This window comes from Euprymna scolopes, chromosome 33 (assembly GCF_053919585.1).
Source record: "Euprymna scolopes isolate OS-2025 chromosome 33, ASM5391958v1, whole genome shotgun sequence".
Lineage (NCBI taxonomy): Eukaryota > Metazoa > Mollusca > Cephalopoda > Sepiida > Sepiolidae > Euprymna > Euprymna scolopes.
The window spans coordinates 73,988,695-74,013,833 of NC_136514.1; the positions used below are offsets into that span (position 1 = coordinate 73,988,695).

Sequence of the window (25,139 nt, forward strand, 5' to 3'; positions counted from 1 at the left end):
AGAAATTAATCTCACAAACTCAATACTCCCTGGCAGAGGCAAAATAATTCCACAAATTACAAAAAACTATACCTTTAAACTCAAATTTTATTCAGTTATAACAGCAAAGAAAAGTTATTAGTCCTGATACAGTCCTTGCAAAACGGTGAGTCAGTTTTGTCTCCCGAATAGGGAGCCAGTAGTTGGAGTGGTAGTTCGGTTTTCCTTCAAAAAGGATCCATGATAATTCATGGTGTTCTTGGCAAGATTTCTGGTGCCTTTAATTAGGCATAAATCGAGTCCCTTGGGACCCTAATTGAATTGAGAAATGTTCAAACATTTGTGATATAAAGATGATGAAAATGTTCAAATGATGCCATCCTCTAATTGGGATATCTTCGGCACAATATGAAGGTGTCTCTGCTTGTAGAGATTTCAAGTCCTTCTTCACCAAACATTTAGGTGATATAACATGAAGAAATTGTTGCGGCTCCATTCTCGATAAGGCATTCTTCTTGGATCCGACTTTTGGTGAGTCTTTCTTGCCAGGTGTTTTATCATAGACTGAAAACAAAATGGATATTTACAAAAAAGGCGCCAAGTAATTATCTTGGCCAATACAAATAAACCAATCACAGGCTGCCTACTAGAATTGTGCATAGGTGGCTTAAAACAATGAAACATGGCATGTAACTGGAATTTTTCACAATATATTTACCATATTTTTGTTGAAAATTTCCTGGTCATGTTTTTTTTTTTTTTTTTCTGACCTTTCACATACACGATTAAATTTAATATAAATTAGTGTTTTGCTGCCTTTTTCTTTTCTTTTTTTTAAACTAAAACATGATTTAAGTAAAACTTCTGGGTGCTTCTCCAGAATTCCTCCTATATTAATTTTTTTTTTTTTTTTTAATCTGTATGATGTATTTACTGTGACTGGAGAAAATGTCAGATTCCAAAAACTATATACATTGTCAAAGTAGTTTTATTTTTAACCAAGAAATTCAAATGTTATGAATAAACAAGGAGGGACAGTCTCATATTTAGAAACAAAGGAAGATAACAATAATTCAAACTTGTGAGATCAACATTGTAATGTAAAACTAATTGATTTTCGTGATTTTTGGAATATGATATTTTCGTTCTGTAACGGGTATATACATCATATTTTTCTGCATTTTTGTTTTTAATCTAGGGGGAATTTTAGACAACCACTAAATTTTGAAAACGAATTTTACAAAAAGTTGCAATAATTAAATTTTAATAAAAAATTATTTTGTTAATTTATAAATGTTAAAATACCTCATACACATAGAAACTGATATTAAAAGGTAATTATTTTTATAATCTACTTAAGAAATTAAACGATTTTGAAAATACTCGAACTAAAACGCGGTTTTGACTCGCTCGCGTTATTAAGGGAAGGGAAGTAACTCTAGATAATATATTTTAATGCACAGGCCGGCAATATTCACAATTTTGTGTCTTATGTTGAAACAGACAACATGGCCACCAAAATGTCACGTGATTTGTGTATATGTAAAATGCGAACCCTGGAAAAATGAAATTAAATATATTTTAATAGTTTTTACGTCTTGCTTCAATTTTTACTTGTTTGTTAAGCGCAGTTTTCTTTATTTATTTAAAAGAAAAATGTTGAAAAAAAGTTCTTGATTGTAAACAAATAATATTGGTTTAAATCTCTTATTAAAAAAGAAATGTTACGGTTTTTAATTTAATGTTGACTTTTTTCTTTTTTTTTTTCTTTTAAGTCGGAAAAGAGTGTTCTTGATAATTGCTCATCTCCTGACAAAAGTACACAATAAATGTTTTCTTTATTTTCCTAAATAAATGCAAGCGTTGAAGAAATTCTCATAATTTCATACAATTTTAGGTTAAATTCTCATTTAATAAACCAATTTATTGTTAGTGAAATTTGTTTGGATATAATTCCCAAACAACTTAAAACTATTATTTTTATTTTTTTATTATGATTATGGTGATGGTGATGCTGGTGTTCGTTAACTTTACAGTGTTATGATGCTTTACACGGGTTAATTTTTCACTCAAGAGCTGGCTTTTATATCAAAGTTAGTAAGTATTTTCAAAGGGTTAATTAGATGGAAAGCACCAGGCATAGTATGTTTGTTCTGCCAAGCAGAACCGACTTCTGGAGTACGGTGATGTTATACTTTATTCACAAGAAATTCAACTGTTTCTCAAGATCATCTGAAATTGAGCCAAGTGCACATATGATGATTAGCACGATGGAAGTTTTCTTATTCCCCAATCTAGCAGTCTCCACTCAGTTTCTGGAAGTTCTGTAGTTTCTCATTTTTCTTGCCTGCTAAGTTGATGTCCTTTGGGCAAGCCACGTCAATAATTTGGCATTCATTGGTCTTCTTATTCACAACTAGTCTGGGTGCCTGGCGTTGCCCAGATGTTTCGAGGTGTGTGTTGAGCAAAGAAAAAGAAAAGTGGTAGTAGGCAGGCAGGCTTGAACCCGTGATGCGAAGGCAGAAAAGAAAGTGAAGGAAAATCTGACGTCTTATCGCTACTACATGAGGCGACCAGAAGTCTAAAGTGTTCAAATATAACGTAATCAATGAAAAACAAAAGATGACTTGCAGAAATGGCGTTGCTTTTAAAGCTCCCATGAAAGCAAATTATACACAAGGTTGTTTTTAATGTGGGGAAAAAACCAGCTCCCTCTAAAACGGGGAATCTCTGGCAGTATCCAAGTAAATAGTAATTGTCTCAGTATGAAGGGTTTCCCCTACATTGACCAAGGACCAATTACAGAACTGATACTACCTGGCCTAAAGGCCAGTTGGTTGCGTTCCAATAGTTTTGCTTTATTTATACGAAAAAGACAGACAAACACTGGAGATGACAGCATAGTGGGAATTTTGTTTAACTCGATCAAAAAAAATAGAGACAATGTCCGTTTGCGAATGCAAGATAATACGGTCTGGGAAGTATAAGGAAACTTCTCACGGAATCTAACCAACGCGAGAAACCCGATGCAAAAAGCCTTTCATGAATATACGCAAATGTGTGCGCCAATCTTGCTCTATATATAATAGACCAGCAGCAGTGCCTGGTGTTGCCCGAGTGTTTAGAGGTGTGTGAATGGGGGGGGGGTGTTAAATCCAAACAAAGCGAAGTAATAACCCTGTTTAAATATTATAAACAAAAAAAAAAAAAAAAAGCGAACGTGATGGAAAAAAAAAAACCCAAAAAAAACGAACGATGTTAAAACTTCTTACTGAGGCTGCCCAGTATTACCCGGGTGTTTGACAGTGTAAAAAAAAAAAAAAAAAAAAAAAAAAAAAAAATTTCTGGTAGGTAGGTAGGTAGGCTCGAACCTGAATCCTTGAGGCGAAGTCGGAAAAAAACATGACTTACCTCGACGCTACGGGGGCAGCGGCAATGATAATGTTTGAAATTGAAGCATTAAGAAGTTAACTGATATGTGCGTAAATTTTATAAGGTCAAACATCACGCCATCATGGAATGAAATCCCGCACTTAAATTTGGCTGCGAGGCAGTTTTTTTGGTTTTGTTTGTTTCCCCAAGATGGTGGGAGAAACCCAGTCCAAATGAATAGCAATTGTCTGATATGATGGTTTTAACCGCATTGATCAAAGCTGATTTGCTTTCTGGACGTCCCCGGTGCGAAATCCGAGGAATTGACCTCATTTCAATTTAATTCCCCTTTATTTATACTAAATAAAAGAGCCAAACAAACACGCAACACAGCGAAATAGCACAAATTTTATAAAAGTCGATCAAAATAAATCTAGACACGACGTCCCTTGGAAATCGTAGATATTATGATCTAGGGGGTGTATAAACTGTGACACAATGACATAGCCTCTTTTGAGGGAGTTGGGGGCTTCTACATCAATAAACCTTGTGCCTAACTTGGTCTCTGTTTGTGAGGTGCAGGTATTAAGAAGGTGTTTGTGATTTTGAAAATGTTCTGGTATGACTCAAGCAAAGAATGACAGTTTGTTTATAATATTGAACCAAGGCAAAATGATATCAGACCTTAGAATTTCAAAGGTCAAACACGAAACAACATAGATACAAAAACAAAACAATGTTTAAACGTTATGTATTAATGCCCCCCCTCTCTCTCTCTCTCTCACTCCCTCTATTACTCTTTCTTCATTGAAAGAGAGAATTAAATATAATTCTATCGTTTTAAACAGTTGGCACTTGCATTCTGGAGTCGGCGGACGCGACATAGCATGCGTCTGGTTTCAACTGGTCTTTATAAAAATATGCTCCTCATTGTTAAATCTTAAATAAATTATATTTTTATAAAAATGAATTTGTTTGCTATTTTTGTACAAGCGTTAAATTTCAGCATACCATTAATGCTGACGATGAAAAGATGCCTGTAACGACGCAATGAAGACAAGAAGCGACCCATACCAGCCAGTTATAGCTGACGACATCTCGACCCGTTGTGTTGATGTTTCCATGTGCCTATCGTTCGTTCCCCCGGAGAGCTGGTTGCGTTCCCAGGACGTTCCTCAGCCAAGTAATTCACCCAGGGGAAACGAGAACCCCAGCGAAAAAAGCCTTTCTTGGACATACAAAAATGTGCCCGCCGCATTTGCCTTTTTATATATATATATATATATATAAAGACTACAATATCTGGTTACCTCTTCATTACACTGAACCATGAAATCCTCGATAATCTTAACTTCCTCATTTTCCACTACTGCTCCTGGGTAATGTTGGAACCATTTGTCCGTCATTTGGATTTCAAACTTCTGGCACAAACTCTCATGCAGATTTGCATATACTTTGTAATAGCGTCGTTTGTACTCTTTTTTTAGCTAGTATAAAACACGCACTAACAATGTGTGACACTGTTTCAAAATTTACACCACACAGCCTGCACTTATCAGAACAATCCTTCCTGTAGATATTTCTATTAATTGCATTTGTATTTAGTGCCTGCTCCTGAGCAGCAAATATAAGATTTTCTGTTTCTCTTTTCAAGTCACCTTTAGACAAAAAATTCCACATACCCTGGCATTTTAGTGTCTTAGTATCTTGCTCAAACTGACCATGAAGTTTCATTTTTTACCAACTCAGTCATCTTTTCTGCTTTGAGTCTTACTTTGTACTTCTGCTTATCTTCCAATCATTCTGTTTCTCTTTCGCTACTTGTTCAAGTAACACGTCATGACTGTTAGCCAGGAAGTGGTGCACACTTCTAAGCTCTACCTCGACACATTCTTCAAACCCACTCAGCCCTCATCCTCTTTTCTTCCTTATGATGAACAGCCTACGCACATCAGAATTTGGAGGAAGTGCTCCATACTTTGTTAATAATTTCCATGCATCTATCGAGCTATTTCATTTCCTCCTGAATCCATCCTACAAAATCTGCACTTTACCGAATTACAACAGCCCATGAATTGATGGCTGTGAACAGGTTCCTACCATTTGGTTGAGATTTCAGTATTTGGAGTTTTATCATACACACTTCTTTCGTCTTCTCTTTCATCCCCCCCCCTACTCCTTCATTTGGCAAAATGATCTTTCATGGTTACTCTCTTCTTCCCTCGTTTAAGAGCAACAATTACACATTTGCAAATTCCAAACTCCATATTTATGTCTTAACTTCACTGCTGGACAGGTTGAACCCGAAAACAAATTTCATTTTCTGTTTTGCCAAACAATTTCAGATCATCCATAACATGTGGCTGATCTCCGGTTTGTCCTTCTCCAGTTGCTGTCCTATCTTTTGTCTCTTAATACACGTGTCAATGGTAGGAGTGCTATCATGAATAGAAGTGGTGAAAAGAAATTTCCCTGGAAAATTACACATTTGATGTTCCTATTTACAATGCCTCCCCACGGGACAGAGTTAGACACCAGGGTCGTTTTTTTAATGTGGAGAAAAGGAACAAAAACAAATTGTCTCAGTCGTGAAGGATTTCTCCACTGACAGAGAACAAGAAATTGAAGTGTAGATCTGAAGAACAGATACTATACTTTGATCTTGACCCGAAGGCCATCCTGAAGTTTTGCATTTTAAAAATGGTTTTCCAACTGCTCATACTTTCCCTATGAACTCTATATTTTCAGCCAATCCTTCCAGGACTCATAGGCTTTTTTATGATCTACCAAAGATACATTCAAAATTCTTTAAAATACATTTATCAACCGATAGTTAGTCTTTTATTTCTAAACTCTTTTCCTCTCGCCTTTTTTGCTTAAGTGGTAGCAAACCATTTATTTCAAGATGGTCATAGATTTTTGTACTGAATATCACTATCAATGTCTTCCATAGCAAGCAATTGCTCTGTAATTTTCAACATCTGGTCTTTTAGCAGGATTTTCTATGACTAAAATAGTCCTTCCTCCTACCAACCATTCTGGTATTTGGCACAATCATCCAGAGACAACAAGAGGATTCCTGTGAAAGATGGCAACCAGTACCCATGAATTCTATCAGACTCGGCCCCTTTTCACTTAGGCATGAACTTCCTTTTCTTCAACACAATTCTTTTACAAGAATTCTAAAAATATTCAGTTTTTCCTATTGCTCCCATTATAAATAGCCTAAAAACAAAACCCCAAACTAGCGTGAAAAACTGGTGACTAATATCCCACACATTTACCTGGTTCTGTTTTTGTGATGTCACATGGGATGTAGTACAATTTACTCAAGTCTATTTGTATTATTCTGTAGAACTAATATTATTGCTTTTATTTTAATTGTTTTTAATTGCATTGCAACATGACTGTTGTTAGGCTAGGAACTGTAGTTCCTCAAAGCATAGACATTACTTCAGATTTGTGGAATTTTAATAATAGGTATTAAAACAATTTCTTTAAGTATTTTTTTTTAATGTTTTTAAAGGGGTACAATATAGACCAAAATCTCATTTGACGGTTAAAATATATTTCAGATTTGCATTAAATATGATCGAATCATTAGATGCCAATTAAGCAAGATTTCTGTAAGCCCTAAATATTTTCTAAAAAAAAAAAAAAATTTTGATCAAGCTTTGACTAAGGGTTCTATACATTTTCAACTTTATAATGAACTTGTTTACATGTAAAAAAAAAAAAAAAAGAAAAAAAAAAACGGCTCTAAAATGGACTAATCAATTAAAAAATTTACAATTACGCAAAAGCATTTTACGGATGAATTAATTGAAAACTCATGGCCACTCTACAAGACAAATAAGTTGGTTAAGGCTTGTGTGATGAAATAAAAAAGCACTTGGACTATGCCCTTTACTTAAAAAGTGGTTCATTATGAACAAGCTGCTAATAATATCAATAAGGCAAGACAGTTCTGCTAATATGGATGAAACCAATTTTAATCTTATTTCAAGAGAAGGCCACTCTAAAAAAAAGTACAAGGTGCAGTAGTTGTAGTCAGAGAAAATAACATCTGTTATTGCATGTATTAGTAACAATGGATTAATTGATCATAAAATTAGAAGAGGTTCTTTCAAAAAAGAGGATGCGAAAGAATGAACTGGGGAGTAATTTAGAAAGACAAATGAAATTTATGGAAGAGTTGTTGTCTTAGCTAACATTTCTTGTAATTCAATTGAAAAAGTTGTGGAAGCGGATGAATTTAGGTAACAGAAAGTTTGCGACATGCCCCCTATAAGCCCGATTTTAAATTTTATAGAAGTTTTGGACAATCATTAAAGCAGAATCTATTTGCATTTTAAAGAGGTGATGGTCAAGGATCCTTAATTACTAAAGAATTCTGCCGTAGCAAATTAGAAATGATGATAAAAAAAATTTGCACTAACTTCGTACATGTAAATATAGATATATTTTAAATAAAATTCTTAGGAAAGCTGATATTATTTTTATATCCTTTTAAGTAAAAATTTTAAAAAAATATTAAATTTACTGGACTTGGATTATTTTACATGAAAATAAGTTCATATTGAAATTGAAAATGTATAGATATGAAGGGTAGCAGTATTGTCTGATTTTAATCTTTATTAGCAGATGTGACAGTGATGAAAATATTCAGAATATTCGTTTCCAGATTAAAATGAAAAACATACAATTTGTATTAAATTAGGATTATTATTGTTTTGATGTTGAATGTTATTATGTTTTGATGTTGAATGTTATTCTTATGTTTTGATGCTGAATGTTATTATGTTTTGATGCTAAATGTTATGTTTTGATGTTGAATGTTATTCTTATGCTTTGATGTTGAATGTTATTCTTATGTTTTGATGCTGAATGTTATTCTTATGTTAAATGTTATTATGTTTTGATGTTGAATGTTATTATGTTTTGATGTTGAATGTTATGTTTTGATGTTGAATGTTATGTTTTGATGTTGAATGTTATGTTTTGATGTTGAATGTTATGTTTTGATGTTGAATGTTATGTTTTGATGTTGAATGTTATGTTTTGATGTTGAATGTTATGTTTTGATGTTGAATGTTATGTTTTGATGTTGAATGTTATTCTTATGTTTTGATGTTGAATGTTATTCTTATGTTTTGATGTTGAATGTTATTCTTATGCTTTGATGTTGAATGTTATTCTTATGCTTTGATGTTGAATGTTATTCTTATGCTTTGATGTTGAATGTTATTCTTATGCTTTGATGTTGAATGTTATTCTTATGCTTTGATGTTGAATGTTATTCTTATGCTTTGATGTTGAATGTTATTCTTATGCTTTGATGTTGAATGTTATTCTTATGTTTTGATGTTGAATGTTATTTTTATGTTTTGATGCTGAATGTTATTCTTGTTTTGATGTTGAATGTTATGTTTTGATGTTGAATGTTATGTTTTGATGTTGAATGTTATGTTTTGACTGCAATTGTAGTATTAATACTGTCAACATTAAAGATTTAACCTTCAACCTCCAAAAAAACTGTCACTTACAATTGAATTTTACCTCCATGCAATTGTAAGTGATACCAGCAATACAATTGCAAACTACTTAGGACTTCTAAGCAAAGAATATGCTACTCCCATAGAAATAAAGGGCTCCATTTGAAATCCCATACAGATTCTCAAGTTTGACAAGATACACCTAAAGAAAGTCGAAGGTTACATCAACCAAACATTTGTGAGGATATCACTCATGAGAACAATAGTCAAAATAAAAATATAAATAAATCCTCATCTTAAAAATTCAGAAAAAACAAAAAAAAACCCAACTCTTCAATGTAGGCTGACATAATGAATTTATTCACAATTATTTTTACTTGTGCGCAGCGGCTGCTGCAGCAGCCTGTTGAGCTTTTCGCATCTTCTGCAATGTGATTTGCATTTCTTCACGTTTTGCTTTGGCTCGGAGATGTGTTCCCAACTGAAAAGACAAAAATCAAATAATTTGTGAGAAGAAACTCAATAGCACAATATGTAACCAATTTGCTGGTTAAATGTGACAATTATTACAAACTGAATACTTTGGTTCTGTTATTGTAGCAAAATCTGACAACTTGTATGGCAACTTCTCAAATGCAACTGTGATGTTAAGTTATGTTGGTCAAAATTGCCGGTTCCTTCTTTCATCGGATTATTTTGATTATTGATACTTATTAAAGATATTCCGATACAAAACCTATCAAAGAACACTGCTAGGCACAAAGTACCTTAGTGTGAAAGTTCATAAAAATCAACCCAACCATTTTCGAATGCATAGGAAACAAACTCACACACATACAGAGTTCCTTGTACATAATAGAGGTTTCTAAAATACTAGCCTGGGTGCCCGGCGTTGCCCGGGTGTTTGGAGGTGTGTGTCGAGAGAAAAAAAAAAAAAAGGTAGTAGTAGGTGTAGGCAGGTTCAAACCCGTGACGAGAAGGCAGAAAAGAAAGTGAAAGAAAACCTGACATCTTACTACTACGCTATGACATGACAGGAAAATTTAGCGATATCAATCAAAAAATTGACTTGCAGAAACAGATAGCTAAGTTAATGAGTTGGTAGGTTAAGAATCACGTATGCGCAGAAATGAAAAGGGTTTTTATAGTTGGCTGAACGCCAGTTAAGCTTCCCCGCTTTCTACTTTGTATTATTCACTAGGGGGGTGCCTGGCGTTGCCCGGGTGGGGTGGGGGAAAGATCAAAACAAAATGGGCAAAGTAATAATTGCCCGGGTGTTTGGAGGTGTAAAAGAACAAAAGAAAAAGTTTTGGTAAGAAGGTAGGCTCGAACCTGAAGCCTTGAGAGAAGGCGGAAAAAACAGTCCGACATATTACCCGACGCTAAAGAGAGAGAACGGATGAAATTAAACGTTTAAAAAGACAGATTGAACGTTTTCTAGGTCAAGCATCATGCCATAGTCGTAGTAGTAGAAAAGGAAAATGAAGGAACGATTTTTTTGCTACCCTCATTGAAGGTAAAGGAATGAATGTCTTTTAGACAATTTTTCAATACTTGTTGTCCGAAGGGTCGAGCTTCAAAATGATACCTATCTGGCGCAACTCCGTCTTTGTGGAAAGTTTTTGCGAGACATACAAACACACACACACACACACATTTTGCTTATTATATATTAGATTTGTTTCCCCACGATGTTGGGGAACACCAGCTCCCCCCAAAAAGAGGGAACTCTGGCAGCGTCCAAATGAATAGCAATTGTCTATTGATCAACGCTAATTGAGTTCTGGACGTCCTGGCAGGAAGACCAGGAGGCACTGCTGTTTGCTTCGATCAGTTTCGCTTTTATACGAAAAAGACAAACAAACATTGGAAAGAACGGGACGGGGGGGAATTTTTTAAAAGTCAATTAAAATAAAGAGAGACGACGTTCGTTCGCATATCGAAGATATTATCTAGGAAGTATAAGAAAGTTCTTCATAATAGTAACCGAGGCAAGAATCCCCACAAAAAAAACAAAAAAAAAACTTTTTTTGACATACAAAAGTGCTTGTGGCCGCTTTGCCTTTTATATATACAGACTAGCGGGGGTGTCCGGGTGTTTTGGAGGTGTAAAAGAAGAAAAAATGTTTTGGTAGGAAGGTAGGCTCGAACCAGAAGCCTTGATGCGAAGGTGGAAAAGAAAGGGGGGGGGAGGAGACTGACATCTTACCTGCTCGGTCACGGTGGGAGAGGAAATGAAAACTGTTTTAATTTAACGATTATCAAGTTAAATGACAAGTGCATGACTTAACTTTGGCGCTGCAGGCAAATTTCTGCGTATTTGTTTGTTTCCCCCTCCGCCAAGATGTTGGGGAAGTGTACCAATGAATAGCAGTTTGGAGAAATAAAAAAAGGAAGAGTATGCCATTTGTTATTCCAATGATTTGGAGAGAGGGTAAAGATCATGTGTCAGACTGCTATTTCTGCATGACTAATCTTAATCACAAGAACGAGCATTGTATTCAGTACCTTAATGTTACGTCGGCCATATGACAAGTCCCTCATGGTCCAGGCCTGCCCATTCCTGAGCCAGATGTTGCAATGGAAGCTGAATACTCTTGAATTCCAATCAGTTGCAATGGAATCTAGCTCTGAATCAGAATCTGATACCGCACTAGACAGGGCAGAAGGTGGAGAATACATGCTAGAAGAGAATGACCGGTCAGTGCCTTCAACACAAGCCTCAATGACCTGACATGGGATTTAAACCTAGAAAAGGAATTAGCACAGCTTCTGGGTTCTCGTCTTTGTGAGAAAAATTTGTTAGCATCCGAGACAACATTCTTTTGGTACCAAGAGCGTGAAAGAGAATTTAGACAGTTCTTCATAACCCAGAACTTGTCAGGAGTTTACTGTAACACCATTGCTGGTTTGATTCAATCAATGGAGCTGGACTATGTAGCTACTGAATAGAGATTGTTGTTCATCGACTTTTCAAGCAGAAGTCTCAAGGCAGTCCTGTCCTCCTTCACAACGGAAATAGATAATCTTCAATTCCAATCGGTCATTCGGTGTAAATGAAGGAAACTCATGACAACATGGACCAGCTACTGTCTGCTCTGAACTACAATGACCATGGTTGGTTGATCTGTGGAGATCTTAAAGTAGTTGTATTGGTTTTGGGACTACAGGGTGGTACACAAAGTACCCATGCTTTTTGTGTTTGTAATAGTCAGGCTGATGATCAGCATTTTGTCAGACAAGAATGGCCACCACGACGTTTGGCACGGGATTCAAACAATGTTCAGGCTCGTTCTCTTGTTGAACCAAACAAGGTCTTACATATCTTACATATATTTTACATATCAAAGTGGGACTGATGAAGAACTTTGTGAAAGCAATGAACAAAGACGGCACGGGATTTACTTTTCTTCAGAAGTTTCCTCGAATAAGTCTCGAGAAGCTTAAGGCTAGCATCTTTGATGGGCCTCAGATAAGGGAACTTATGAACGACTGTTTGACGATGCATTGAATGCAGCTGAGCTGTTCGTTTGGTGGTCGCTTAAATCAGTGATAAGAAACTTTCTAGGAAATAACCGAAGTGCAAATACAAGAAAGAAGTCAATAAGCTCTTGAACAGCAATAAAAAAATTAGGGGCTTGTATGTCAGTCAAAATGCACTTTCTACGGTCCCACTTAAACTATTTCCCTCAGAACTGTGGTGACTTCAGGGAGAACATTTCCACCAGGATATTCGTATCGTGGAAGAATGCTACCAAGGCCAATGAGATGTGAACTTTCTTGCGGACTACTGTTGGTGTTTGAAAGGAAACGTGGTAGCTGCCCAACACAGGAGAAAGTCATCCAGGATTAGATTTTCTGTAATATATCCTCTTTATCTTCGGAACTATGCAAGAAAAGATTACTTCTTTTGTCGATTTTTTTCCTCCAAAATTAAAGAGAACAAATAGCACTAAATGGTGTTTTTAATTATTTTTTACTGCCTCGTATCTCAAAATTGTGACCTGATTGAACAAAATGAGTGTGACATTCTGCATAGCATATTACCCTGGAATCACTTATCAGATGCTTTACCTTTGAAACTTCGCAGACCAGTATTATGTAATTGCTAAAATTGATAATTTTTACAAAATTTTCTACCTTACGGATTTTTTTTCTTCAATTTTTGAATATTTTTTATTACTGGAACACAAAAATTCAGCAGGTGCCATTGGTTTCACTTGTAATTCAATATTTCAATTTTGCTACAATAGTCTGTTGCTTCTTTACAATTTTTAGAAATAAAATTTAGTAAAATTCTTTTTTCTTGAAAAAACACAAAAAAAAACACAAAATAAAATCTGATTGGTATGACTGCCATACCATAAAAACAAATACATAATGCCACTATATATGTATATATGATCCCCATTCTAAAGTTATGGGAATAAAGTGAGTAATTTATATACTTTTGAAAGGATCAGCAGATAGGTTTTAACTTCATTTTTGCTTTAAAGTTCATTAAAGCTTTTTATGTATAAGAATATTCAAAGTCTATTTTAGAAGAAATAAGATGATCATTAGTAAAAGAAAAACCAAGTTCACATGTGGTAAAAATAAGTTAATTACTACATGATTTGACGAGTTTTGTAAAGTTTACATTAGATTTAGCAGACACCAAGCTTTGTTATATTGAAACCTGTAGTTCTTGAATTTGAAAAAAGTGAAATTCTGCCTTTTCTGATATCAAAGTAACACCTTTGCTGTTGAGCCCATCGCCAAACCAGAAGTGATGTAGGTTTAAATTAAGGCTAGACAATCATAAAAAGGGGATGACTTTTGAAAATATTGGTGAAAAAAGCAACCCCTCCCTGTAGAAAAGTGCCCAGTTGAGGGTGAAGGAATTGATGTTTTCGGTCACAATTTTTATATTTGTCATCCGAAGGATCAATCTTCAAAATGATACAAATCCCATGAAAATATGTCACTTGTCAAAAGTTTGTGCAAGACATACAAACATACATTTAAACAGACAGGTAAGATTTATATTATAGATAACATAGTCATTAGTAAGAGAGAAACAATTTATCCATGCTGTTACACTGCATACACACGCTTAATACAGTGATAATGCTCTGCTGGTTAGTGATGATTTCCTTGAACTTATTACATCCATTCCTAATTCTTGTAATCACATTTGTACTTGCTTCACCCTGTGCTCCAAGCGTATCACGATAGTAACAATATTTCTCACCGTTAAGTTTCATCATGCAGATATGCTTTTAACACATAAATATCATTGGTCGCAATTGTTGTAGACATAAATTTTTGTCTTCTCCACAACCGCCCAACATCCACTGCCTTCGGGACAAGATCAAAGTGTAGTACCTGTTCTTCAGATTTGCACTTCAATTTCTAGCTCTCTGTCAGTGGAGGAGGAATCCTTCACGACTGAGACAATTTTTATTTTTGCTCCTTTTCTCCACGTTAAAAAACGACCCTGGTGTCTAACTGTCCCGTGGGGAGGCATTGTAAATAGGAACATCCACAGCATTTCTCATAAAACATTGAATTACATCAAACTCTTCCTACAAATCGAGTAGGGAACTTTCCAACGATACACTCACTGATCAGAACTTAGGACTTGGTAATATTCACTTTCCATCTCGTCCAAATCTTTAACGCAACAATGAGGCATTTTTTTATTTTATTTATTTTTTTTTTTTTTAAATTATTTCTGAGATTCAACATGCCACTTGTAATCATGTAATGTGCCTGGTATGAGGTAAATATGTTCAATATTCAAATGTAAGGTTCGATACTTTTAACTCTACATAGATTCCAGATTTTTAAAATAATTTGGTGACGAATGTTTGTATAAAAAAAATTAGATTGGGAAATGTTGCTCTTCCCAAAAGATCATTTCATTCAAATTGATAAAAGGATCATTTCATTCAAATTGATAAAAGGATCATTTCATTCAAATTGATAAAAGGATCATTTCATTCAAATTGATAAAAGGATCATTTCATTCAAATTGATAAAAGGATCATTTCATTCAAATTGATAAAAGGATCATTTCATTCAAATTGATAAAAGGATCATTTCATTCAAATAGATAAAAGGATCATTTCATTCAAATAGATAAAAGGATCATTTCATTCAAATAGATAAAAGGATCATTTCATTCAAATAGATAGAAAATTTGTGCATTTGTTACTTACTCGTTTTTTGCAGAATTTCAGAGCTCTTTTGTCCTTCGAGATCCTCAACAACTCCTGACACCGTTTCTCATAAGGAGAGAATCCTACAATTTCACGGACAAGATCCCTCACAAATTTAAGATGTCTGGATGATCTCTGGGGAAGAAAATAACACATTATGGCCAATCAGTAGGAAGTTTGGCAGCAATCACAAACGGTCTCACAGCATCAGTTTTTAACCAATGTCAAACTAACTTTACGGTTTATGCGATATTATCCAGGTTGTTAGCTTTGGTAGTAAAAACTATTCTAAGATGTAACAATTTCTGTGCTGTATTCTATAGAAGTGGATTTTAAAATAAAAATTAAATTAAATACCAGGTCATCACTTATCAAGTCATGATGGAAAGAATATATCAATATATCGTATTCCCAAAATTACGTAAACTGATCAAGTAGTTTAAGTTTAAATTTTATAGCTAACCGAGGAGCCACTATCTCGCAAAAAATGGGGGATAACTCAACATAATTCAAATTTACAAGCTTTTTGCCGTTTCCAATAATTGCTTAAAATTTATAGAAGAAAAAAAAGGTACTTGTACAGTTTAATCAAGACATTCAAAAATAAAAATATCAAAGATTATATTGTATGCATCCGTTTTGGACTGAAGATCTGCGAAAACAAATTTCATTTAATTTGATCAAGTAGTTTTTTTTTTTTTTACAGCGGAGAAACATTTTCTTATAAGAGCGCGTTGAAGTCAGCCATCATGGAACTTGTTGAACACGTCACGGCGAGATAACTCGATGTAAAGCGCCGATACTCCCTCACCATCTTTATTACTAGCTTTTCTTGCTAAACATCGAACCTTTTGCTCGGTTCGATAAATTGCTTTTTCGCTGTAAAAAACTACTCGATGAAATTAAGTGAAATCCCCCCCCCCCCGACTACGTGCAATATAACCTTTTTCAGTAAAATTTTACATTACGTTCGTATATAACAAAATATTTTTTGTGTAGATTTTTGTGTAAATATGCAAACCATTTCCACCGCAAAAACAGTTTTCATGATATGAAGAAATTACTTTTTCGAAAAGTGGGTGATCACTTTTCCATGTAAATTTTAAATGAGCACCCACTTTCTGGCCACCTGAGAAGCATTTTTTTTTTTTTTTTTAGTGTTTATTGGCCAAAAGCTTTTTCGATTTCTTTTTCTGTTGTCATCTTTCAATAAAGACAAGGAAATAAAGAAAAATCGGTATTTTTTACTTTAAGGCTTGTCTCACATTCGTATAGAAAAAAAAAAAAAAGTTTTGTTTTCGGTGTGCTTTAAAAGAAGATGGTAACCGTTTCTGTTGCAAATTTCTCGTTTGTATGGTATTAACCCCTTAACTTTGGGACTATTTTCCATTTCACAGCCCAGCCTTCGTTTACACTAGGCACGAGGATAAAAAAGGCTGTTAAATGCGCACTCACGTCTCAAACTGCCTTGTCAGTGTAGTATTGGAAATTTTTTTAAATTAGACGAAAAACAAGTAGTTTTCCAAATATGAAGCCATGTAATTCTGGCCATTTTTGTACGCGCAAGTGCGTGATGGTATTAACCCCTGGACTTTTATATTTCACAGCCTAGCCTTCGTTTACGCTACGCAAGAGCAGAAACGAAGGCTGTTAAATGTGCACTCACGTACTAAACTGCCTTGTCACAGTGTACTATTATTAGATGCATCAGTAGGTGTGTCAGAAATTTCGTGAAAAATAGTGAATAATTCCACCTCGTCTTTCCAAGCTTATAATTCCTCGAAAAATGTAATTCAAACCCTAATCTTTTTTTTTTTTTTTCAATTAAAGGTTTCAGTAAAAAAAAAAAAAAAAAAAAAAAAAGGTTTTAAACTTCGGACTTTACAGCTAAATTTCTAAAAAACACTTTTTTGTTTTAAATTTGATTATGTTATTTATTGATCTTTTTCCTTCAATTTGTGATATATAAAACTGGTGAGTAAATTAATTATTTATTTTTTAATAGACACTTGAAAAGGGTGGGGGGTGAATAAAATAATAATAATAAAAAAAAACTTTTGTCTAAAATATTATATTCGGTTTATTGGAAAGAGCATAAAATTTCACATTGACCCTGAAAATATCGTAAAAATAGAATCAATAGAAAATTTTTGATTTTTAAAGTTTAAAAATTGAAAAATACTGAGCTCGTAAAATTCATTACTGTTTAAAAAAAAAAAAAAAAAAAAAAAATATTTCTATTACTTTTAAAACAACTTGAATAGTTTTTTTTGGAAGTATAATCCATAAAGAAAATAAATAACCCACTTTTAACAGAGAAATTACAAGATTTAAAAGAGAAATTACGAATTTTTTATATTTTATTCGCAGTTTCGTGTTAGGGGTGTCAAAAATTCCTACAAAAATTCTGATACACCTAGTGCATCAGAATTTGAGGGCAATTTTTGGCACCCCTAACCCAAAACTGCGAATAAAATATAAAAAATTCGTAATTTCTCTTTTAAAAGTGGGTTGTTTATTTTCTTTATGGAATATATTTCCAAAATAAACTATTAAAGTTGTTTTAAAAGTAATAGAAATATTTTTTTATTTTTTAAAAAAGTTTACAAAGTGTCTGCGCGACTTCATGCAGCCATTTTTTTTACATAATAAAATCAATTGAATTTTACGAGTTAATTTTTTTCTTCAATTTTTAAACGTTTAAAATGCTATCAAAATTTTTCTATAGGTTAAATTTTTACGATATCTTCAGGGTCAATGTGAAATTTTATGCTCTTTCCAATGAACCGAATATAATAGTTTAGACAAACTTTTTTTTTTTAAATTCACGCCCGCCCCCCATCTTGAAATGTCTATTAAAATTTTAATAATTTACTCAAAGTTTTATATATTTTGGGGGGGAAAATTTACCTGTAAAGTCCAAAGTGTAAAATTTTTTTTTTTTTTTTTTTTTAATTGGAAGCCTATGTTCTGCTTGTATTGTACAGTAAGTATTGGACGCTGACAACAATTTTTTTTTTTCATTTCATTCAACGTTTTCTTTTTTTGGGATATTAAAAAAAAAAAATTCACTCGATAAAGTAGAATTAAAATATATTAAATCCAAAAATTTACATATTTCTTTGTGAAAAGAAAAAAAATTCCTCGACTGTATTTTTTTTTTTAAAGGGCAAAAACTCGTCTTAGTTTTACTTCCTTCTATCCATCTGTAGTTCAAAACAACAAAAAAAAACTACTTTCCGTTTTTCGATAAGAACGTAAAAAAGCTTACATAATGTCGCCTTTTTCAAATCGGCGTTTAAAAATTTTAATTTAAAAAATGGAATTTAAAATATAAATATGGATAAATTCTTACACATTGATTAGTAATTTTTATACGTAAGTGATTTTTTGGAACTTCGATTATAAAAAAATCGTAAAATTTGGTTGATTTTCTTCAAATCTTTTTTTTTTAAAGAAAACCGATTTAAAAAACAAATATTGCATAATTTGCTATTAAACCTGTTTTTAATTTTTGGTCTTTGCACCTTTAATTGAAAAAAATAAAAAATAAATAAAAATAGGGGTTGAATTACATTTTTTCAAGTAGTTATAAGCTTGGAAAGATATTCAATTTTTTTTCACGCATTCTTAAGGTCGGTTAGTGAAAAATTAAAACAAGTAATTTTTCAAATATTAAACCATGTTATCACGAGCGGCCATTTCGTACGCGCATAGTCGACGCGCGTGCGTAGGCGATGGTTAGGCTGTGAAATAGAAAAGAGGGATTTGTTTTACTGTATACAGATTCGAAAAAGTTATCAAAAAACAAATATATAACAAATAAATGTTATCAAAGGCAAGATAAGTTATTTTTCTACCTAACGGATATGTTTTTATTGTTTTTGTTTTTTTTATTTAATGTAACATTTATTCAGCTCGAAAAATAACTGTTCACCGATGTATTTGAAAATTTAAAATGGCGCCCGACTCTCTTTGACACGGTAAGTTTTGGAAAAGTAGTTAAAGATTAAAAAATAGGCAAAATATTGTTATAAAAACCCACCGAATATGTCAGCCTATGCCACGGTAACATATACTGAGCAAGTTTCTAACAGTATTGTCTAGTTTTTTTTTTATTTTTAACTCCTTTTCCCAAACTTACCGTATCAAAGAGAGAGTCGGGCGCCATTTTAAATTTTTCAATACATCGGGGTAAACACTGTTTTTCTGAGCTGAATAAACATGTTACATTAAAATACTAGAAAATTATCCAGTTTGGTAGAAAAGTAACTTATCTTGCCTTTGATAACATCTGTTATATATTTGGGTTTTTTCTTAACTTTTTCGAATCTATGTATACAGTAATACAAACAAAAAACTTTTTAGCCAATAAACACACAAAAAATGCCCCCCTCAGGTGGCCAGGAAGTGGGTGCTCATTTTAAGTTAAATTTACATGGAAAAGTTGTCTGGTCAGCCACTTTTCGAAAAAGTAATTTCTTTATATAATGAAAACTATTTTTTTGCGACGAAAACGGTTTGCAGAAATCTACACAAAAAATATTGTTATATACGAACGTGAGACGGGCATTAAAGTAAAATAATACCCTTTTTTCGATATTTTCATTTTTTTTAATGTCTTGATTAAACTATCACATGTGACAATTTCATGAACAATTACAAGTTATTTGTAACTCATAGCAATGAGAAATATCCACTCTAAACCTGTTTTTCGCCTGCTTTTTATTAATAATAAATAAAAAAAACTTCAAACTTGGAAATACGATTTAAAAAATAGCGCGGATCAGTAAGTGCACTGACTGCACTAGAACCTAATTTTTAGTGTTTTCATTTAATGTAAAGTATTCATTCGGCTCGAAAAACAGTGTTTATCGATGTATTTGAAAACTGCAAATGGCGACAGACTGTTGACTACGTAAGTTTGAGAAAATGAGTTAAAACTTTAAAAAAAAAAAAAAAAAACTATACAAAATACTGTTAGAAACCCAACTAATATATATCAGCCGATGTTATTTTTTTTTTTATTTTTTAATTACATTTCCACTCCAAACAAGGCATATTGCCACTTTGTTGTAGGGAGCTACTACCAGGGACATAATACTTGGCCTTTTGGCCAAGATCAAAGTGTAGTATCTGTTCTTCAGATGCTGCCCTTCCATTTCTTGTTCGCTTTCGGTGGAGGAGAAATCCTTCACGACTGAGACAATTTGTACTATCAGGGACATAGGCATCAGGGGTACTGTGTAGGGAGTTGGGCAGCAAGGTGTCGGTTCACGTTGAACTTCTGCATGTCAGTAGATTTGGGGAAGCAGGGACCCGGCAGGGAATAACAAAGTCTAGCTGTCCTGGGGAAGAAACTATTGGAGTAGAAGGCTCTCTTACATCTAGGGATCTCTGTGAAGGGGTGTGGTTTAGCTGCTTGTCGGGTTTGTCAGGGGTATTTAGGTCGAGGGGGCACAAATGCTTGCAGTTCGTCAGCATTCACCGTTAAAGTACTTGTAGAAAAGGCAGAGGGATGCAACATTTCGTCGATGGGACAGGGGCTAAAGTTTAGATGACAGTTCAGGGACCTATCAGATTGGCGACTCTTTTGAACCTTGTCTAGGAGCGAGAGACTAATGGTAGATGCACCAACCCAAATATGACAACAATACTCCATACATGGGCGAATGGTGGCCTTAAACATATTTAGTGTTTCTAACAGTATTTTGAGGTTTGTATTACTGTACACATGGATTCGAAAAAGTTGTCAAAAAAAAAAAAAAAAAAAAAAATTATATATATATATATATATATATATATATAAAACAAATAAATGTTATCAAAGGCAAGATAAGTTACTTTTCTACCAAACTGGATATATTTTTTGTGTTTTTATTCAACCCGAAAAACAGTGTTTACCGATGTATTGGAAAATTCAAGATGGCGCCCGACTCTCTCTTTAACACGGTAAGTTTGGGAAAAGGTGTTATAAATAATAAACTAGACAAAATACTATTACAAACCCACTGAATATATGTCAACCTATGTCACGGTAACATATACTGAGCGAGTTTCTAATATTTTGTCTAGTTTTATAGCACCTTTTCCCAAACTTACCGTGTTAACGAGAGAGTCGGGCGCCATTTTGAATTTTCCAATACATCGGTAAACACAGTATGTTTTTCGAGATGAATAAACATGTTACATTAAATAAAAACACAAAAATTTATCCAGTTAGGTAGAAAAGTAACTTATCTTGCCTTTGATAACATTTGTTATATATTTGTTTTTTTGGCAACTTTTTCGAATCTATGTGTACAGTAATACAAACCCATATTTTGTACAGTTTTTTTTAGTTTTAACGTTCCCAAACTTACGTATTCAATAGAGTCCGCCGCCATTTGTATTTTTCAAATACATTGGTAAACGCTGTATGTTTTTCGAGCCGAATAAAACACTTTACATTAAATAAAAACACTAAAAAATTATCCAGTTCGTAAATTTTTAGATTAAGTCTATCTCCACAATTTTCTTTTAAATGACGACTTTTAATGGTTTTCGACTATGCGGAATACGGAAATCGCATTGAAACTTTGCAGAAATGAGTAGTTATCGAGATATAAATTGTATTATGCATTGTATTCTTTGGCGGACATCTTTGTTACGCACGCAGATTTGTTTATGGCGCACACGCGTAAAAAAGATGGCCGCCAAAAATACAATGCATAATACAATTTTATATCTCGATAACTACTCATTTCTGCAAAATTTCAATGCGATTTCCGTATTCAGCATAGTCGAAAACCGGTAAAATCCATTGAAAGCGGTCGGTGGTTCTATGAGAAAATAAAGCTGTGTACGCATTATAAATGTTTCTTTTCTGTGTCTGACGTTATACATTAGTACATTAGGGGTCATTTCGAGTTAAAAGTTTATTTACTGCGCTCATCTGGACTAGAGAAAATCATGATTTAAATGTGTATGTCTCGTCTAAATAACTAACGATAATTCTCTGATATGGCCGACCAGACGGGTGATCAAAAAGTCAGATCGAGCGTACCGGAAAACGAAATGAGATCAAATTGACAATTGTTTAGTTCCTATCTTGATGAATTTATGTGGAGAGAGCGAGCGGGAACCAATAAATTCGGCGAAATCCTTTGCTGCATCGCGTACATTTATTCTACATAAAAAACATTGAAAAACAAAAATTTTAAAAAAACATTTGAAAAAAAATTTAATTAAAATTAATTAATTATAATTATTTTCCATGTTTTCTTTTGTTGTTGTTGCATTTATTTTACCTAAGTAGAAAATAAAATTTGTTTAAATTGTTTTTTAGAATTTCCGAGTTGTCAATTTGGTCTCATTTCGTTTTCCGGTACGCGGTAACGCTCGATCTGACTTTTTGATCACCCGTCTGGTCGGCCGTATCAGAGAATTATCGTTAGTTATTTAGACGAGACATGCACATTTAAATCATGATTTTCTCTAGTCCAGATGGGTGCAGTAAATAAACTTTTAACTCGAAATGACCCCTAATGTATAACATAAGACACAGAAAAGAAACATTTATAATGCGTACACAGCTTTATTTTCTCATCTAAGAACCGCCGACCGCTTTCAATGGATTTTACCCGAAAACCTATAAAAGTCATTTAAAAGAAAGTGGTGGAGGTGGAGCTAATCTAAAAAATACCACGTTTTTATGATAGCGCGTTGAAGAATTTTTTAGACCACGCCACGGGGAGATAAGTCAATTTAAACCGCCGACACTTCCCCCCCCCCCCATCTAGCTTTTCTTCCTAAAAATCGAACCTTTTGCTCGGTATCATAAATTGTTTTTTCACTGAACTTCATTTCATAACGGATACGTACACTTTAAACTTTTCGATAGTTTCATTTTTTAATGTATCGATTAAACTGTACAAGTACCGTTTTAGATTTTTATTAGACTGTAAGGTATGTAAGTACAGAATAGATACAAAACAACCTCCCCATGGTAGAATGGCTTTCTAAATAATACCGTACCAATAAATAGCACGGTCCGTAAGCTGCACGAGTACGCCAAAAAGTATAAATTTAAAAATGAAAATATCTATAAAAGAGTGTGTGCCTTATTTTAATTCGAAGAATATATAGAAATTGAATTTACAAAACTGAAAAAAATATTTTGAAATCAGTTTAAGATCGTGCATTTCACTTTTAAGATGGACAATTACAACAAGAAGTAAAATTAACTTACGTCCTTTCGTCTGGAAGGTTTCAATTTACGGCCAGGCAACTTAGTAACCTTATGGCCTTTGTTGAGACCAATAGCCAAATCGTAACGGAGAGGCATTCTGAAAAAAAAAGATCACATTTGTTTGATTTAAACGCACGAAAACAAACACGTGTAAAAATCTTTACGGACTAATAGGAATTGAAATTAAAATAAGACAACAAAGGCAAACGAAAAATCGATAAAAACCACATATAAATAAAGTAGATAGATATGTACACAAATTGAAAAAAGAATAGATTTGAATTTAATTATTAAAAGGGTATGATGAAAAAAGATAAGAGACAGATGAAATTATGTATACCTGATGGCGTGGAAAAAATGGCTGAAAGGAAGAGGATTGTGGGTAAATGTCGGTGCTGCCCTCTTTCAATAAAATAAGGTAAACGCGAGTTATCGCCCCTTAATTTTTTTGCCTCCTACCACAACTCGATTAATTCTTTCTGATTTTTCAACCGCTGACTCTCAAATTAAAATTGTTGCTTAGTTTTTTTTTTTTTTTTTTGGGGGGGGGGGGGGGCTAGAAATAAAGGGTATTATCTGCTCTCAGAACAGATGAAAAAGGAATCCTTCTTGACTGAGGCAGTTTTAATATTTGTTCCAATCGAGGATATATATGAAGAATTACTCCACCCTCGAAAATTCCTTTAAAATTACCACTCATGTAGGTTTTCGGGGGCGCTGAAAACGAAAATAAGGTTTAAAATTACGGCAAACGAGTAGTTTCTTAGATATTAAGAAATGTTAGTTTTAAAAAAGAGGGGGTCACTTTTCTATATTAATTTAACGTAAAATGAATACCCACTTTGTGGCCACGATTTTTTTTCGTGGGTGGGGTGGGGGGCTTTCTTTCCATCCTCGGAAAATCCTTTAAAATTACCACTAACTTTTAAAATTCCAAGAAACAAGTAGTTTCCAATATATGAAGAAATGCACTCACTTTATGGTCACCTTTTTTTTTAAGTGGGGGGGGGGCTGCCGGTTTGTTTCTCGTTCTTTTTTTTTTTTTGAGGGGGATATTCAATTATAGAACTTGTATAGTTTTTTAACAGGTGCTTATGCAGTTTAATTAACTGTTTTGAGCAGAAGAACTGTTTAATATTTTTGTAAAATATTAAACAGTTCTTCTGCTCGTTTAATGTCGGTGCGTTACTTACGTTAAAACGGTTAATTAAACTGCATAAGCACCTGTTAAAAAACTATACAAGTTCTATAATTAAATATCTTACTCCAAAAAAAAGAACGAAAAGCAAACCGGCAGTTCCACCCCCCTCAAAAAAAAAAAAAAAAGGTGACCATAAAGTGAGTGCATTTCTTCATATCTTGGAAACTACTTGTTTCTTGGAATTTTTAAACGTTAATGGTAATTTTAAAGGATTTTCCGAACCCCCCCCCCCGAAAAAGAAATCGTGGCCACAAAGTGGGTACTCATTTTACATTAAATTAATATAGAAAAGTGACCCCCACTTTTTAAAAACTAACATTTCTTCATATCTTGGAAACTACTTGGCCTTGATAATGTGTTGATGCCTATGAAAAAAAAAAAAAAAAGAAAAAATCCAATGTAAACAAGTTCTAATTGAATCGTCCCCCTAAGTAATCCAAGTTACAAAATTCCCACTATTTACTATGCTAAAATCACAATGACTAATGTATACCTATTAACCCTTATCCTCGAGTGGCCTCTTGGCCTTGATAAGTGGTGACACCCATGTAAAAAAAAAAAAAAAAAAACTACTCGTTTGCCATAATTTTAAACCTTATTTTCGTTTTCATGACCCCGAAAACCTATAAGAGTGGTAATTTTAAAGGAATTTTCAAGGG

General features: G+C 33.6%; 1 protein-coding gene across 1 annotated transcript; it reads right to left on the reverse strand.

Annotated features, from left to right (window-relative positions):
- Positions 1-9,183: 9,183 nt before the first annotated feature.
- Positions 9,184-23,741, reverse strand: LOC145258298 (large ribosomal subunit protein eL36-like). Its single transcript, XM_080116340.1, has 4 exons — positions 23,620-23,741; positions 23,280-23,376; positions 15,050-15,184; positions 9,184-9,327 (listed from the first exon to the last, which is right to left on the reverse strand). The coding sequence occupies exons 2-4, from the start codon at positions 23,373-23,375 to the stop codon at positions 9,220-9,222; spliced, it is 339 nt and encodes a 112-aa protein (XP_079972466.1). The 5' UTR covers position 23,376; positions 23,620-23,741; the 3' UTR covers positions 9,184-9,219.
- Positions 23,742-25,139: the final 1,398 nt, after the last annotated feature.